The 17,522-nt window shown below is 47.1% G+C and overlaps 1 protein-coding gene and 1 long non-coding RNA gene across 2 annotated transcripts in view; both read left to right on the top strand.

Annotated features, from left to right (window-relative positions):
* The window catches only part of LOC133345213 (enteropeptidase-like), a 29,738-nt gene extending 22,265 nt beyond the window's left edge, over nt 1-7,473 (top strand). Inside the window, exons 12-17 of the mRNA XM_061555772.1 lie at nt 109-158; nt 1,352-1,523; nt 2,693-2,868; nt 3,526-3,621; nt 6,671-6,813; nt 7,321-7,473. Of these exons, the coding sequence (XP_061411756.1) occupies nt 109-158; nt 1,352-1,523; nt 2,693-2,864 (394 nt within the window). The 3' untranslated portion in view covers nt 2,865-2,868; nt 3,526-3,621; nt 6,671-6,813; nt 7,321-7,473. The remainder of the gene's footprint in view (nt 1-108; nt 159-1,351; nt 1,524-2,692; nt 2,869-3,525; nt 3,622-6,670; nt 6,814-7,320) is intronic.
* Nucleotides 7,474-7,524: 51 nt separating this feature from the next.
* LOC133345214 (uncharacterized) lies at nt 7,525-17,522 on the top strand. Its single transcript, XR_009755421.1, has 3 exons — nt 7,525-8,413; nt 13,200-13,282; nt 17,303-17,522. It is a non-coding gene; the product is annotated as an uncharacterized LOC133345214 (long non-coding RNA).

The raw sequence follows: 17,522 nt of genomic DNA, 5'->3' as shown, positions 1-17,522 counted from the left end.
CAGACTCTGGGCAGGGTGCCCAAGTCTGGTGGGTCTGCCAAGACTCTTTGGCGGTTACTGAAAAATTATACTTTGACCAAACACCGTCGTTTTCCTTTCTGCCGGCAGTGAGAGCTGTGACGCCGGCCGTGTGCTGTACGTGAACTGCATCCCTAAAGGTCAGCGGAGGTTGCCGTGTTGCTCGCGAATGCACGCATGCGCCACTATGCCACCTCCTCCCCCACGTTCATGAGTGCGAGTCAACCATACGTTTCGCACTCACGACCACCTTTCAAGGTGCAGTACGGAATACAGTGGGGGCACGGGCATCGTGGGGATATGGAGGTGTATTTTATGTACTTAATGAAGAGTAAAAGATAGTCATACGCAGAGGAGAAGGTCTTGAGCCTGGACTTGAACAGGTGCAGGGAAGTCGACAGCACGGATGGCTGGCGGAAGGGAGTTCCAGACCGTATTGGCAGCAGATGAGAAACAGTGACCTCCCACTGAGCAAAGGTTGACTTGAGGCTTCGAGAGAAAGCCTCGGTTGCTTTAGCGGAGAGTGCGTGGAGGGGAGCAGAATGAGATGCGACGGGAGGGGCAGGCAGGGGCGAGTCATTAGCGGATCTTAAAGATGGTGAGGATGATCTTGAAATTGATCTGGGATTGGATTGTGAGCCAGTGGAATGGAGCATGCACGCTTGTAGTACACTTTCACCCGGCTGTGCGTTGGCGTACGAGCGATCACATTCTCGTGTCACAGCGCTGCCACCCATGAGTTCGTGTAAAGGGTTCCACATCACTCACGTAACGGTGCGACCCTCACTGTGCTGGCGTGACAATGATGTAAGTGTCGCACTCTCCTCGAGCGTACGCATGTGCGTTCTTTAGTGTCCCGTGTGGGGAGGCGGTAGTGCAGTGGTTCTGGCAGTGCACTGCGCTACGAACCCGGCAGTCCACGTTCGATTTCCGCCCTCGGCTAAGATCATTGGCGATGACCTGAACCGGTCCCAGGCCTCCCCTAAGTCGACTGCGGTGTGTAAGTGACGGCAGCCGGGCCATGGTGCTGGCCGCGCCAACACCCTCGTGTGCCGTGTCGGCCTCGAAAGGTTGCTCGCAAACAGCATTTGCTCCAATTGCAGCCCGTGTCGGCTACACGGGGGGATATTTGTCTGCGTGTGTCGAGTTCGCACTGCGCTACTAACCAGGTGACCCGAGTTCGAATCCCGCTCACGGCCAACACCAGTGACGGTTATCTGAACCGGTCCTGGGGCCTCCCCTTGTGTGCCGTGGCGGCCCTAATAGGTTGCTACTCGCTCACGTCATTTGCCCCAACAGTCTGTTGAAAGGCTTTTTTGTCCCGTGGTTTTAGCGTGCGGGAGGAGGCGGCGGCTCGTGCCGGAGAGCCGCGTGGTGCAGGGGAGCGACGCGGCGCCTGGCGCGTGGCCGTGGATGGTGGACCTGCGCTCCAAGGGGCAGCATCTGTGCGGGGCATCGCTGCTGTCCAGAGATTGGCTCCTCACCGCCGCACACTGCGTCAGGGGGTGCGTCCAGAGCCGGCCCAGCCACTAAGCGACCCTTGCAATTGCAAAGGGCCCCGTAGCCAGCAGAGGGCCCCCTAGAGTCACTGCTAGCGAGTGGGTGAAAAAAATCATACATCAAAGGGGCCTCGAACCAAATTTTGCTTAGGGCCCCCAAAGGTCTAGGGCCGGTTCTGGGTGCGTCTCAGGGGGGGAGGGAGGGGGCGACAGCTGGCCCACGCTGCCCAGAGAGCCCCCGGCTGTCCACGCTGCCCTCTGAACATCTCGCTTATCTTCCCTCGCTGTCACTGCGGCACCAGCCAACGATTGGTTGGGGCTCTGCAAAGAGACTTTGATTAATTATGTAACCTACTGGTGAGGTTTACAACCCTTACTGCATGGATGAAGGCCTCCTGTGTGTGTGTGTTATATGTAGGGTGTTGTGTGCTGCTCATTATACTTTGTGAGTTATGTGCCGTGTTGTATTTGTGTGCGTAGTGTTCTATGTGTTGTATGCTGTGTAGCGATTGTATTGTGTCATGTCCTGTGGTGTATGCTGTGTTGTATAGTGGGGAGCGGTAATGGAGTGATTTATCACACTTCGCTACAAAAAAACACGGTCCCCTAAGTTCGATTCCCGCTCACTACCAATAACGGTGCATAATTTAACTGGTCCTGGGTCTCCCCTAGGTCGACTCAGCCTTAAATAAGTACCTGGATGGTACGGTGTATAAAACAACAGCACTGGGGAGACAAAGGCTGCCCGTCGTGGTGTTGGCCACCCATCGTGGCCAACCCAGCGTGTGCCGTGCCAGCCTTCAGCTAACAGCACTTGCCCCAACAATCTCTTAAGGCTATACGGGGTACCTTTGTCTGTGTGTTGTGTGCTGTGCTGTGTAGGGAGCGTTAGGCGACCCAAGTTCGATTCCCGCTCACAGCCAACACCAGTGACAACGATTATCTGAACAGGTCCTGGGCCTCCCCTAGTTCGACTCAGCCTCAAAAATGAGAACCTGGTGCGGTGCGTAAACATCGTCACTGGGGAGACAAGGCAGTCGGGCGTGGTGCTGGCCACCCATCCCCTCGTGTACCGTGCCGGCCTTCAGAGGTGCTGCTCGATAACAGCACTTACCCCAACAGTCCATCAAGGCTATACGGGGGGAATCTTTGTCTTTGCTGTGTGCTCGTGGCAGGCACGAGGCGGTGGACTTGACGGCTGCATTCGGCCTGCGCTCCCAGCTCAACTTCTCGTCCAGTGGGGTGGAGCAGCGGCTCGTGGCCCAGGTTCACGGGCACCGCGACTACAACCACTACAGCAAAGACAACGACATTGCCCTCCTACGCCTCGCCTCGCCGGTCAACTAGACTGGTCAGTTGCCCCAGCAAACATAGAACGTCGACTATCCCCAACTTTGGTCCAAGGGTTACCCATACCATGTCAAGCCATACGGTTTTACGCTGCATTATTGTACAGGGAAATTGAGTGTTTCAGGTCCATACTGCATACGGCCGTTTTAATAGGGCAAAATACATGTTTTTGTCTATTTGTTTGTGTTTCTTCCTTGTGATGGGACTTGGTAGGATGAACGTTAAGATTTATAAGGGCACTGGGTGACCAATAGGGTCTGAACTGGTCTCTAATAAGTTAGGCACTGATAAGGGGTTGACAGGTATTGGTTCCTGACCACATGCCAACGTTATGTATTTATGTTACTTTTCGTTGAACTTCTCTCACACCGTACGTAGCCAACCTTGCTAATTGGAGGTGTGGGGTAAGAAACGTTTTTGTTAACTGCGTTCGTCCTGTAACAGGCTGGCTCGGGCGGCCCGTAAAGCTCGTATTATAGCAATGCACTCACTAAGGAGGATGAATCTTGTGTGGGCCGAAGGGGAATTTGTTGGTGTTAGGCCCAACCCCAGCGATAGCACGTTTGGCTATGTATGATGCAAAAGAAGTTCAGCACACATACCCTTGCGCCGGCCTTGTCCGAAAGCCTCGAGGATGCCCTTGTTTCCGTGTCCCCAGATGAAATCCAGCCGGTGTGCTTGCCCGAAGGAAGAGAGCAGTTTTTTCCAGGGACGCTCTGTTACGTCGCTGGGTGGGGACTCATCAATAACGCAGGTGCGTCGCGTGAAACAGCAGGACCGGAGGCTGCTGGCCGGTGGAACGTGGCTTTGTAGAGAAGGAAAGTTATAAAGAAATTGACAGTGATGGCTAGAAATGTGCATCACGATACACTGATTAAAATCCATTCGCTCACGATATATATGTAGTGACATAGAATGGATCACTACGGCGCGTAGCGCTGGGTACAATAGAATAAGGAAATATGGGTGTAGCAGCCAGCACAGCATGTAATACCACTAAGTGGGTCGCTAGGGGGCGTGGTGCTGGCTGCTGGCGGAGAGGGGCATGTGGGGACACGGCACCCCGGCCGGCTGACGAAGCACGTAATGGGGGTTAAGGATGTAGGGCAAAGGTCACCAAGGGGACACGGGGAGCATGGCCCAGGACCTTCTGGAGGGTTCCAGGAAGGGGCGTGATTAAGGGCGGAGCCGGGCAGGTGGCACGTGGAGGTCGTCCCAGGACCTCCTGGAAGGTTCTAGAAGGGGGTGTGGCCGAGGGCGGAGCCAGGCCACGATGAAGGGCATAAAAGGGAAGCCCCGAGGCTGAATCAGGGCTGTCTACAGGTGGAATGGAACCCGAGGTGCTACATTTTCGTCTTTGTCTCCGTCTCCGGCGTCGTGGGTCAGCCAGCATGTTGGCTGCTCTGACCCGTAATTAGTTATCCCGTGTGTGAACAGTGTGTAAAATATATATTCATCTTCTTGGTTCTTTCGGTAAAGTCACGTAGAAGGGAAGTAATAAAATAATAAAAAAATAAAACATAATAAAATTATTCTCACGACGTTTCGGCCACAACGCAAGCAGCCGTCCTCAGGTGAAAACCAGGTCCGTCCAGGCGACAGAGTCTGAATGAAACAGCACACGAGCTTGGAGCATATATATATAAGCTGGGCGCCTTGACAAAGGAATTTGCATATCAAGAGGAATTTAGCATATTTATGGGAAATGCAGGAATGTGATTAGTACTACATATGCATGTGCATTATGCAGGATTAACAGCAAATATATAGCAGTGTGATACACATTAGGGTGGGTAGAATAATACATAGTGTTATATTAAAATGGATAAGGCAGCAACTGCAACAGCAGCAGCAACTGCAGCAGCAGCAACTGCAGCAGCAGCAGCAACTGCAGCAGCAGCAGCAACTGCAGCTCTCTTTGATGCTGTTAATCCTGCATAATGCACATGCAGATGTAGTACTAATCACATTCCTGCATTTCCCATAAATATGCTAAATTCCTCTTGATATGCAAATTCCTTTGTCAAGGCGCCCAGCTTATATATATGCTCCAAGCTCGTGTGCTGTTTCATCCAGACTCTGGTCGCCTCGACGGACCTGGTTTTCACCTGAGGACGGCTGCTTGCGTTGTGGCCGAAACGTCGTGAGAATAATTTTATTATGTTTTATTATTTATTATTTTATTACTTCCCTTCTACGTGACTTTACCGAAAGAACCAAGAAGATGAATCCCTGCAGTCACGAAAGCTTTACATCGAAATTTAAGATATATATTGTAGAATAAACGTTGCTGCCTCCTAAAATAGTGTCTCAGAAGTGACTCACTACACATACATTGAGCTGTGCACGTAAGAATAATTTTCAATGTATGCAACCTATACATTTATGTATTATCTATGTTCGAACTTCTTTCATAACGTACATAGCGAACCATTTTAATCTTACCAAGGCCCCCAATTTGTGACAGTTAATAGAAATGCCAGAGTGGGTTTGGGAGTGGGGGGACGGAGTGAATAGGGAATCGCTACATGCTGAGTGATGCGTGAGGATTGCCACCTGTCCTGGTTTTCCCAGGATCGTACTATTTTCGAGGTAGCTGTCCTGGGGAAACCTGTAAGTCTTAAAAGTCCCAATTTTTGTTAGCGGTACAATATTAATAATAACATCAATAATGCACCACTAAAGGCAATGCATGAATGTGTAGTTCTCTCCTCTTCTGGTATTGTGAGATATTCTTCTTTCCATTATCTAATATGATTTATATATATAGATTGCCTTCACTCAAGGCGCTTGACACAGCTTACAAAACGGTGACAGAACAGAATAATTTAGATGGCAGAAACGTAAAAAGATTGAGGAATGAGTGACCGCAATAGAGGGTACTTATGGATCACGAAAGGGTGGGGGAGGGATGGGAAGGAGTGGAGGGGCGAGGGGAGGGAAGAGGAAGAGAATTGTCAATAGCAAAGAAATGAAGAGAGGAACGGAAGAAGGTTAAGGAGGAGGACTGCTAAATGTACAAGGGAAGTTAATTCCAGTGGAGGGGTCCAAGGAGGGTAGAAGGACTAAACATAGGATTGGGCACAGGGGGGAGAGGGACAGAGATAGACAGAATGAAGAGGACAAGAGGAAGGGACATGGAAGGAGACGAGAGAGGAAAGATCTGTCCAGGATAATTTTGCACCTCGGGAGGTGGCAACCTTAGATTGGTGGCATGTGTCACGCGATGACGTGTCTCTCGCGATGACGTGTGTCTCGCGATGACGTGTCATGTGATTGACGTGTGTCTCATGATGACGTGTCTCTCGCGATGACGTGTGCCACGCGATGACGTGTGTCTCGTGATGACGTGTGTCTCGCGATGACGTGTGTCACGTGATGACGTGTGTCTCGTGATGACGTGTGTCTCGCGATGACGTGTGTCACGTGATGACGTGTGTCTCGCGATGACGTGTGTCTCGCGATGACGTGTGTATAGCGATGACGTGTATCGCGATGACGTGTGTATCGCGATGACGTGTGTCTCGCGATGACGTGTCATGTGATTGACGTGTGTCTCATGATGACGTGTCTCGCGATGACGTGTGTCTCGCGATGACGTGTGTCACATGATGACGTGTGTATCGCGATGACGTGTGTATCGCGATGACGTGTGTCTCGCGATGACGTGTCATGTGATTGACGTGTGTCTCATGATGACGTGTCTCGCGATGACGTGTGTCACGCGATGACGTGTGTCTCGCGATGACGTGTGTCACGCGATGACGTGTGTCACGTGATTGACGTGTGTCTCGTGACGGCAGGAGAGCTAGCGGATGTGCTGCAGGAGGCAGAGGTGCCGCTCGTGCCCCACACCAAGTGCCAGGATGACTGGCGCGACCGCTTCGACATCTCGGACAACATGGTGTGCGCCGGCTTTGCCGAGGGCGGCTCCGACACGTGTGGGGTACGTCGCACTCCTGACCCCCTCGCATGCGCGTCTTTCCCTGGCACGTCGCAATCTCACAATGTTGTTATAGTGATCTCATGATATTATAGTAATCACGCAGCGTTATAGTAATCACGTGACGTTTTAGTAATCACGAAACGTCATAGTAATCACGTGACGTTATAGTAATCACGTGATGTTATAGTAATCACGTGACGTCATAGTAATCAGGTGACGTTATAGTAATCGCGTGACGTTATAGTAATCACGGGATGTCATAGTAATCAGGTGACGTTATAGTAATCACGTGACATTATAGTAATCAGGTGACGTTTTAGTAATCACGAGACGTTATAGTGATCATCATCACACCGGGGTCGATTACTACTTCGAAAGGTCAACAATGATCACAACCTCCGATTGGCACGGTTGGCTTTTCACGGTGTGAAAGAAGTTTAATATACAAACATACCCTCGTGTGTGTGCTTTTTTTTCTCCCTTCCGGGTCGTCCCGTCGTCTACCAGGGAGACTCAGGCGGCCCGCTCATGTGCGAGGAGCAGGGCCACTGGCACCTCGTCGGCATCAGCTCGTTCGGTGACTACCAGTGTGGCCTGCCCAACCGTTCTGGCGTGTACACCGACGTCCTGCGGTACCAGCACTGGATCAGCAGCATCGTGGAGGGGGCACAAGGCAGCAGCGGCGGCTCGTGGGAATGAAGAGTCGGCAAACCGGGGGCAGTGGGGAGCGTGCGGTGCCTTGCAACACGCGTGGCCGTTGTTTCTGGCCACGAGTGCCTTGTGCCTCCGATTACCACGGTTGGCTACGTACGGTGCAAAATAAGTTAACTGTGCAGGGTGGTCCAGATGTCTTGTGATCCCCATTTAATTCACTAAAAAAAATTTAAGTCAACTTTCTTTCAAACGGAAATACATATGCAAAGGAAAAAACAATTAGGGGAAATCTTGAATTAAAGCTGTCGTGACTGCAGGAATTAATATTCTTTGGGGCTTTCGGTAAAGTCACGTGGATAGGTTAAAAGAAAATAACCAAAAACTACGTTTCGATCGCAACACAAGCGTTCGTCGCCACACAAGCGATCGAAACGTCGATCGCTTGTGTTGCGACAATCCAAATTTCCTTTGCTTTTTTGAGCCACCCTGTAATTGTACAACTTGACCTAAGTAAATTTTTGACCTAAGTAAATTTTTTACTTACCATTTTGAGGTTCGGTTCTAGGAGTAATGGCTTCCATCTGACGATAGCCATTTTGAGCATAACTTCTCGTTGGCTTCGTGAAATGTGATTTGCCAGCAATGGAAAAGTCTCTCTCTCCTTGACTCGCCTTCCCTTCAGCCACATCCCAATCACGTGGTCCCCCGCTTGCTCACCCCTGGTGCCGCTCTCCCCTTGCTCCCCCTCAAGCGTGCCGCCACCCTTCCACCGCGCACGACTTGCGGTGTAAGCCGCCCTGCCCACGCCTCAGTCCAAGTTTTCACCGCTGGTGTTTTCACTGGGTTCAGTTCCCGTAAAAAATCCACCCACGCTGTGTTAAACAGTCCCTCGTCGTCGTTGTCGTCATAGTGCGGTGCTCATCTTAGGTGAAACCACGCCGTGCAGGTAAAGCCACTGTTGTTTTTAAACGCTTCGTCGCCAACCTCTTTGGCTGACAATCGTGCTCGCGTTTGTGATGATGTTTTTCGAAAACGTTGCAATGAGCGATGCCATATTTTGACTATTTTGGGAAAATAAAATTTAAGTGATTTGGTAGGTGCATTTTTAAACCGATTTTTAAGCCTTTACACTATGTTGTCATAATCGCTGATTGAACGTTTGATTAAATGTGCGCTCGGTGAATGAAAATCATATCTGTTCAGAAAGAGTAATGTGGTATTGGTCTGTAAATGTCAATAGCTAGAAAGTCAGGGGTGTTCAATAATTGGCAATGAATATCCAGAATCTGGCTGGCCTGGAATGTGATACAATGTGTAAGAATAATAATAACGAGATTACACAATGCTCCTTTACCAAAGAAAGCCTTGACGTAAGATGAAGTCTTTCTTAACGATGGCTTCACGAGTGATGTATGGAGAACATTTTCCCTATTAACTTTATTACGAGATTTTTTCAATAAACAACGTTTTCTATTGCAGTGAAGCAACAAATAATTGACTGCTGTGTTTGTGGGTTGAAATGAGTATATGTCGACACCAATGAAGCCAATTACGTTACAATTGTATAATTCATCCACTTGTGTAAATGTGAATAATTTTCGCCAAGAGAGACGTCTCCGTGAATTGCATATCACAGATTAGAAGGTGCAATTGCAGTACTTCCATTGTATGTCTCTTAATTATCACCTGGTCCAGGTGTGAAACCTTTGTCGGTGCTTGGTCGGTTGACTGCATTCAGATGGATGGCAGTGGTGGGGCAGTAACTAAAGACGGAAGTTAAAAGCAGTTAATATTTGACCTTGCAAAACATGACAAACAGTATCTTGAGATGCGGTTACATCTCAATGCTTTATTAATCCCATTTTTTTGTTATCTGCTTATGAGGCTGAGAGCAACGATGGAATTTCTTGCATGAGAAGGTGCATTTTACTCGTGAAATTCACAGTGTGAACAAGAGGAGGCTTGGATAATTCGAGTAAATCCTATCTTCTTCTTGGTTCTTTCGGTAAAGTCACGTAGAAGGGAAATAATAAAATAATAAAAATAAAACATAATAAAATAATTCTCACGACGTTTCGGCAAGCTTCAGACGCTGTCTTTCCGACAGCCCTGTTTTTCACCTGAGGACGGCTGCTTGCGTTGTGGCCTAAACATCGTGAGAATTGTATTTTATTATGTTTTATTTGTATTATTTTATTATTTCCCTACTACGTGACTTTACCGAAAGAATCAAGAAGATGAATCCCTGCAGTCACGAAAGCTTTAAATCGAAAAATCCTATCTTCATTATTTCTAAACGCAGCTGTTAAAAGCGGACGACCAGACCTAGAGAGCGCACTGCGACAGTTGCATTTTTAAATGGATAGACTTGCGTAAAGTTAGAGCAAAAGCCACGAAAAACACATTTGGCAGGTTTAAAATAAATTGCGCTCCTGTAATCGTACGCAAGACATTGTGAATGTTGCGGACAAAGGCGTACCACACAATTTGGATTTGCACCACATCTGAAGCAACGACGAAAGAGCGCAAATTCAAAACTCGCAAAGTTAATAAAAGGGAGTTGTTTTTGTCAAGTTTCATACCACTGCGCTTTCCCTCGGATGCCATCTGTTGCGGCCGGGGACCGCCGCCCATTATAACTCCCGCGTGGAAAGTTCTGCCCAATTTTCCCCGCTCATGGCTTCAACGGTACACCGGCCCCATCGGCAGGAAGCACCAGGAGAGCATCTGACGCCTTTGCTGAGCCCCCCCCGCCCCGGAGTAACCCGGAACCCCGGTGGCAAAAACACTTGAGTTAGCGACCTGCTCCATCTGAGACAGCGAGGATAAAGCTTTGCGTGGAACTTAAACCGTACGTCTATAACGGGTTGGCAGCCAAAAAATACACAAGAAGAGACTTTTTTTATTTCAAATTCGGTTTTAAAAAAACTCAATGGTTCGAGAGCCGCAATGCAATGTGGTGAATACGAGACGGTGTGTCCTCGATAAGTAATGTCACGAAGCAGTCCTTAAAGAGCCGCATGCGACTCCAAAACTGCAGGTTGCCGACCCCTGGTCTGGAAGGACATGCCATGACTGAGATAATATGAACATGCTGGTAACTCTCTCTGGGCTTTCGGTGGGCGGTTTAAATAGATCGCTTTTTTTAAGTATTCGAACAAGTACTTTTCTCAAAGACCTCGAGTTTGATCGTGCCTCACGACGTACACAATTTCAACAGATCAATAAGACTCCAGTAATTTAAATAATTACGTTTTGGGTTACGTCGCACGAGTACAATGCCATTGTGGGGTTCACGGTGGTGAGATGTTAACTACCTTGCCTGGTATGCAGGAGGTCGTGGGTTTGATCTCGACCCTGATTCCTGCTGTATATTGGAGTTTGCATGTCTCTCTCCCCATGGTCACGTGGATTTTTTTGCGGGTCTCCGATTTTTCCTCCCACATTTAGAACCATGCGTTTAGATTATTTGGCTGCTATACATTTCCACGTGATAAGCAACTTCGTTGAACTATCATTTGTGTCCAGGTCGCTTCTAAAAAAGAGTTATATCGCTCAGTGTGCATTACCTGGTAAAATAAAAAATAGTTAAAACGTGATTTTAAGCTTTCGTGACTGCAGGAATTACTCTTTGGTTATTTCGGTAAAGTCACGTAGAAAGAAAATAAATTAAATAATAGAATACGACGTTTCCATTGCAACACAAGCAATCGTCATCAGGTAGAACTAAATTTGAGAGAGAGACAAAACACAGACACGGAGACACACAGACAGACACACAAGCATAGAGAGACAACACAGAGACACAGAGAGAGACGCACAACATAGACACACCGTGTGTGTGGTTTGTCTCTCTCTCAAATTTAGTTCTACCTGATGACGATTGCTTGTGTTGCAATCTAAACGTCGTATTGTATTATTTAATTTATTTCCTTTCTACGTGACTTTACCGAAAGAACCAAAGAGTAAACAATAGTTGTAGGTTTTTTTTTCAATGTGTGTCGTACACCCCTCCTCCACGTGGCACAGCCAAATAAAGTTGTCACGTGAACAAACGTGTGATCCGACCCATCCCATATTAATTATGTACAATAGTTAATTTTTGAAATACTGTTTGATTATTGAAGGGTTTGTTACTCAATAGCGACTGATAGATAACTATTCGTATGCAGATTTAATAACTGATCATCAGAAAACATTTTGTCAATGTAATTCTCACACTCTTTGGTTATTTCGGTAAAGTCACGTAGATAGAAAATTAATAGATTACGACGTTTCGATCGCAACACAAGCGACCGTCTTCAGGTGAGAGAGAGAAAGCTACTGAAACAAGGTCTTATATAGGCCTGAGATGGGTGCAGCCTAAGGAAAAGAGGGCGGGGCTAGAGATGGTCTCCCTGAGGCTGTGGAAGTGGCTATTGTATTGTGAGAGATTAGCATGTCAATGCACGAGCTTAGTATGTCGCAGCATAGGTGACTGAGCGAGAAGGACATCCAGCCTGTCAATACGAAGACATCCAACCCAATAATGCAACTCAGAGAGTCAGCTAAAATCGTAGGAAAGATGGAAACATCACAGCAGGTTAAGATTTTACCTGGTTAATCACGTCCTTACAATGATTGCTCAATTTGTACCCATCTTTTCGGTTTAAGTTGTGTCTGTGTTTATATATCTGGATCGCTTCATGAACAAATCTCTGATGATAGCCAGTGGGTTTGCAGAGTACCTTCGTCTTGGAAAAATCTATTTCGTGTGAGCCCACTGCGTTAAAACAATGATCATCAACGGCAGAGGTATTGGTCCTACCGTGTTTCAGATCTGCCTTGTGTTCGCGAACACGGTCCGAGACATGTCGTTTCGTTTCCCCAATGTAACTGCTGCCGCAGCCACAACTTGTTTTGATGAGGGAATTCTTCTGGGCTGGATGATGGTGGGAGTCAGGTTTTAGGTAGGCATTTGTGTGGGTGGATTTTCTGTAGACAAAATGTCCCAACGAGCCATCAGGTCTCTTCTCGATCAAAACATCCAGGAATGGTAACTTGCCATCCTTTTCCACTTCCATGGTGAATTTGATGGCTGGGTGTATGGAATTGATGTGGTTGAAGAATTTATTTTAGCTGACTCTCTGAGTTGCATTATTGGGTTGGATGTCTTTGTATTAATGGGCTGGATGTCCTTCTCACTCAGTCACCGATGCTGTGATATACTAGGCAAGTCACCGATGCTGCGACATATTAAGCTCGTGCATTGACATGCTAATCTCTCATAATACAATAGCCACTTCCACAGCCTCAGGGAGACCATCTCTAGCCCCGCCCTCTTACCCTGAGGCTGCACACATCTCAGGCCTACATAAGGCCTTGTTTCAGTAGCTTTTTCTCTCTCACCTGAAGACGGTCGCTTGTGTTGCGATCGAAACGTCGTGATCTATTAATTTTCTATCTACGTGACTTTACCGAAAGACCCAACGAGTATGGATTCCTGCAGTCATGAAAGCTTCAAATCAAGAATGTAATTCTCACCAGGCCCCAAGCTGTAAGGTGTGTTCTGCAACTCTTCTTCTGCACTTTGTCTCTCTGGCCTCTCTATGTGCTATGCAGAAGGGCCATTGCCCAAAACGTTGCCTATTATATATTTTTCATTATCAATGTGTTGAGTTTTGTTGTTTGTTTGTGCTTGTGCACCACTGCCAATGCAATGTCATTGGATAATTTGTTTCATTGCATGACAGGGTCACACCAATTGGCTCCACAGACTTTGGAAGAATGGGGACCCTGGCCTTCGTTGTAGTGCTTCTTGGTGCCCTGTCCACAGGTAAGAGGAAATTTGCATGTTCACATTAAGTGGGTGACGTTATCATTTTGCCTTTTGGTACAACTGTAAAGTTGAGTTCCAATTCCAATCCAGCGGAAAGGTACTAATCCAGCTCACCTTGGGGGCTAAACAAATGCTCTGTGCCCTCACACTTAACCCTGTATAACAGGGGAAGGGAAACGTTTTCCAAGTGTTGCAAGCTTAGTGAGTTTTTTGGCACAGGACTTTTCTGAGTTTCACGATCAACAAAATATTGTCATAAGCAACTCGTAACGAATGCGATGGCTTTCTGCGGTTGATTTGGAGAGGGCCCGCTTTTGAGGCGTTGACACCATTGGACCCTTTCCATACGAAAGACCAAATGGGATTTTCAAATACCTTTTGAGCAGGCCACGCATTGACACACACCTCAGCCACTCGTGTCACTGCAGTGATACAATTGACTGATCGCGATAAAATTTGAAACACAGTATCGTTGCCGTGTTAAAGATCGTCCCCTGGAGTACAAGTTTAGAGCGCCTATGCTGCTTACAGTGATGGGTTAATTTTGTCTGTGGGTTAAATTGGTAGATCTAATGTGGACCTCGCAGTAATGAAGTTAAGTCGTGCACTATGACTCATTATACTGTAGTGTATACTGTAGCGTCTATTATCACAATGTGGAGAGTTTTTAATCAGTATGTTGATGCATTTGCATGCACATTTATGACGCATATCAGCGTTGGAGCAAAGGAAACTGAACTATAAAACCAGTAACCCAAGTTCGATTCCCAGCCAAGGCTAACATCAGTGGCGAGTGATTTTTGAACCTGTTCTGGGCACCTTCCTCAACCTGCACTGACCAGCGTAGTGAAGTATGGTCAAACAACCCCCGTGACTGACAGTGTGGGGAAGGCCTTCATCCACCAGTAAATTCAGAAAAGGTTGGACATTTATATCATAATTATTACGAATAAAATGTGTTTTTATCGTAAGCTACTCCCTGGCTATATTATTTTGGGTGTGAATATGGGATTTTCTGTCAGTAAACCACAACGATGGTATAAGAATAGGTGCACACGCACTGTAGACAGTGTACACACGTACACAATGGTCATACCCCACATATACTTCATCACGAGCTGTGGTCTATACACTGCTGGATGAAGGCCCAGTGGCGTTGCCATCCCTCAGACCTGCGATGCCGCAAATTCCATCTCACCATTGGAACCTCATTTGCCAGTAAAAAATATGCTCATTGTTTTTTTTTACCCTTTTATCTGGCAACAAAACTGACACCTTTTTTACAAGGAGTCATGTTTGCATTGACCACAATACCTGCGGTCGGAATGCGTCATCTGGTCCAACACCATGTGAGACTAGGCTCTAAGGAAAGCTGTCTCGGGTGTGGACCAATCAACTTCAAGGATAGTGCATACATTATCAGAGTTATGTTTTTCCATCTCACTCCTCGCACACCGTCTCACATGCAGCACCTGTAACGAGTTTGCGTTTTGCAACGGCTTAATTACATCGATGCAAGCTCACATTTAATAACACACTAGTGTTTTTTTTTAAATCATTAAACCCCCAACATTAACACTCATCGTATAATTTGCATCATTGCTGAGTTGTGTTTTGTGTAAATAACGTGCAATACTGCTTGATTGTAAATTAAATATATTCGAGGCGTTATTTTAAATGTTTAAGTCAAGAATACCAAAGTGTTTGTTAGACTGACGATGGCTGAAATTTCCTTGCCTAGTCTATAAGTCACAAGCCAAAAATGTTGGCTGCAGCACACTTTCATGGGCAGGCACAGGCATTTCGCTACTATGCAGTAAACGCAGTGAAACAGGGCATATTAAATACTACGCGGTCAGTAAAATGTAAATATTGTTGAACGAAACGATTTGCTGGACATAACCGTGGAAATTACGCTCTCTGCTCTATGTTTTGTTTTGATTTTAAATATCAAACACGCACCCACACGCCCACAGACGTGTATAATCCCAGATACCACCCAGGAAACTCTTCAGTGCAATTTTTTTATTATATTATTTAACTAGCTGTACTACCCGGCTTCGCCCGGGATCTTGGATTTACCACGCCCAGGCGCCCTTGTCTCCCCAGTGGTGATGTTCACACACCACACCAGTTACTCGTTTGAGGCTGAGTCGACCTAGGGGAGGCCCGGGACCGGTTGAAATAATCGTCACCGGTGGTGGTCGTGAGCGGGAATCGAACTCGGGTGGCCGGGTTCGTAACGCAGCGCGCTAACCGCTACACGACAATGCGTTACGTTTCCACATGCGCGGGTCACATGACAGATGTGACGTCACAGCTCACTTGCCGTGCAAAAAATATATGCATTATTGAGCTTCCACCCCCCCCCCCCCCAAAAAAAATCTAAGTCTATTTTTATAATTTTTGCATGGTGTCCAGTCTGGAAAGTACCCACATGGCAAATTTCAAGTTTGTTGCATGTCGGGAAGTACGCTAAACATTTTGAACAATGATGCAGCCAATTCAAAGAGTACGATTTCGGCCTCTATTATACACAGACCAACTAAAACTGACTGCCAATTTTGTATATTTAAGAGATTATTATTATCAAGTACGCATATATAGACACAACATGTCAACAAAGTGTAAAGCTAAAACAGCTAAAAGAACTTCTGGCTCGCTCCACTGCTGGCGGAAGGGCCTCCACCAGAGGGAGCTCTAGAGAGTCCCTCTTGAGGGTATTCGGCCTACTCTTTCACGCTAATGTTATATTTTGACATATCTTAAAAAATGTCGTCGCATTATAGATACGTGTATGTGCACGTAATAATAACAACAGCACACGTCGATCGAATATTTGTAAGCATGATTCAAAAAACACACACGTACTGCATATATGCATCATGTTAAATAGCAGACAAAGGTAAAGCATGTAAATTGTGTGCTATAAACACGTATCGCGCTGCTCGAGTGTAACCACTGGGACGAGACCACGCCTCACCCTTTCGGGCACCACGATGTGACCGCAGAAGTGAACCTGGTCCCACCCACCCTCCCCTTTTTCCACCCACCCATTGACCATCCACCTCCCACCTAACCACCCACCCAGCTACCAAACCATCCAACCACCCATTCACTATCCACCCCCACGTAACCATCCACCCACCCAGCTGTATAGCAAATGAAATAAGTATAACCAGTAAAAACAAAGTTTTTCACTATAAATCCTTTATATGCGTGGTGGCTAGAGTCCTCTCGTCCTCTGGCTTGAGATTGCTGCCACCTATGGGTCAGATGATTGTCTGCCAGTATTAAGCAATTGGTAATTAAATATTTAATTTGTTTTCCCTAAACAGTGTAAAATTTTGGAAAAAAATTTTCACGAAAATTAATTGTCACACACAACGAGTGTGGAAAATGTCAGCTCGATTGGATCACGGGAAGTGGGTTAAAAAACGAGCGAAAGATTTGCACGGTCCTAAGCAAGCAAGCGAACTTAATATAAAGGATTTAAAAATATATTCGCCTGTGGAGGACGCGGGGATCGATCTCGCCACCTTTGGCATGGGAAGCGAGGGCGCTACCAACTGCGCTACTCCGCCACGGCCTGTGGAGGGGTTACGCTCTGGGCTCCTACACTGTGACGTTCAGCCAAAGCCATGAATGAGTTCTATTTGAATAAATGTAAAATAAAAAAATTTTGCCTAAAAACTGCAAAATGTCAGCTCGATTGGATCACGGGAAGTGGGTTAAAAAACGACCGAAAGATTTGCACGGTCGTAAGCAAGCAAGCAAGCAAGCACGCAAGCACGCAAGCAAGCAAGCATGCGAACTTAATATAAAGGATTTTAAAATACAATTTACTATGCAAGTGAAAGATGTATGTGTTTTAATATTTATGTGTGTTTTTTATTTAGGGCCCCCTTTATAACATCCTATAGGCCCCGCACTAGCTTAATCCGGCACTGCACCCCGCCACCACAACACATGTGCAATCACAACCCTCACCTTCTCTCCCCCCCCCCCCCGTTCCAGGGAAAAGCATCGAGTCGGAAATCATCGCCACCACCGTGGGCTCCTCCGTCATGATGCCCTGTGGCTCCACCATTGACAGGCGGCGCGGCAGCTCAACGAGGGCCCTCCCACACCAAACCCACCGATGGGACACCCCGGCGGGCAGTGACTTACCCCCCAAATTGAGACGCACTGTGCGACGTGGGCAAAAAGAAGGGAGGGAAGGAGGGGGGGTGACAAT

This window comes from Lethenteron reissneri, chromosome 21, assembly GCF_015708825.2.
Source record: "Lethenteron reissneri isolate LAM-NWPU_2019-01 chromosome 21, ASM1570882v1, whole genome shotgun sequence".
Lineage (NCBI taxonomy): Eukaryota > Metazoa > Chordata > Hyperoartia > Petromyzontiformes > Petromyzontidae > Lethenteron > Lethenteron reissneri.
This window is presented reverse-complemented; position numbering and strand designations above follow the sequence as displayed.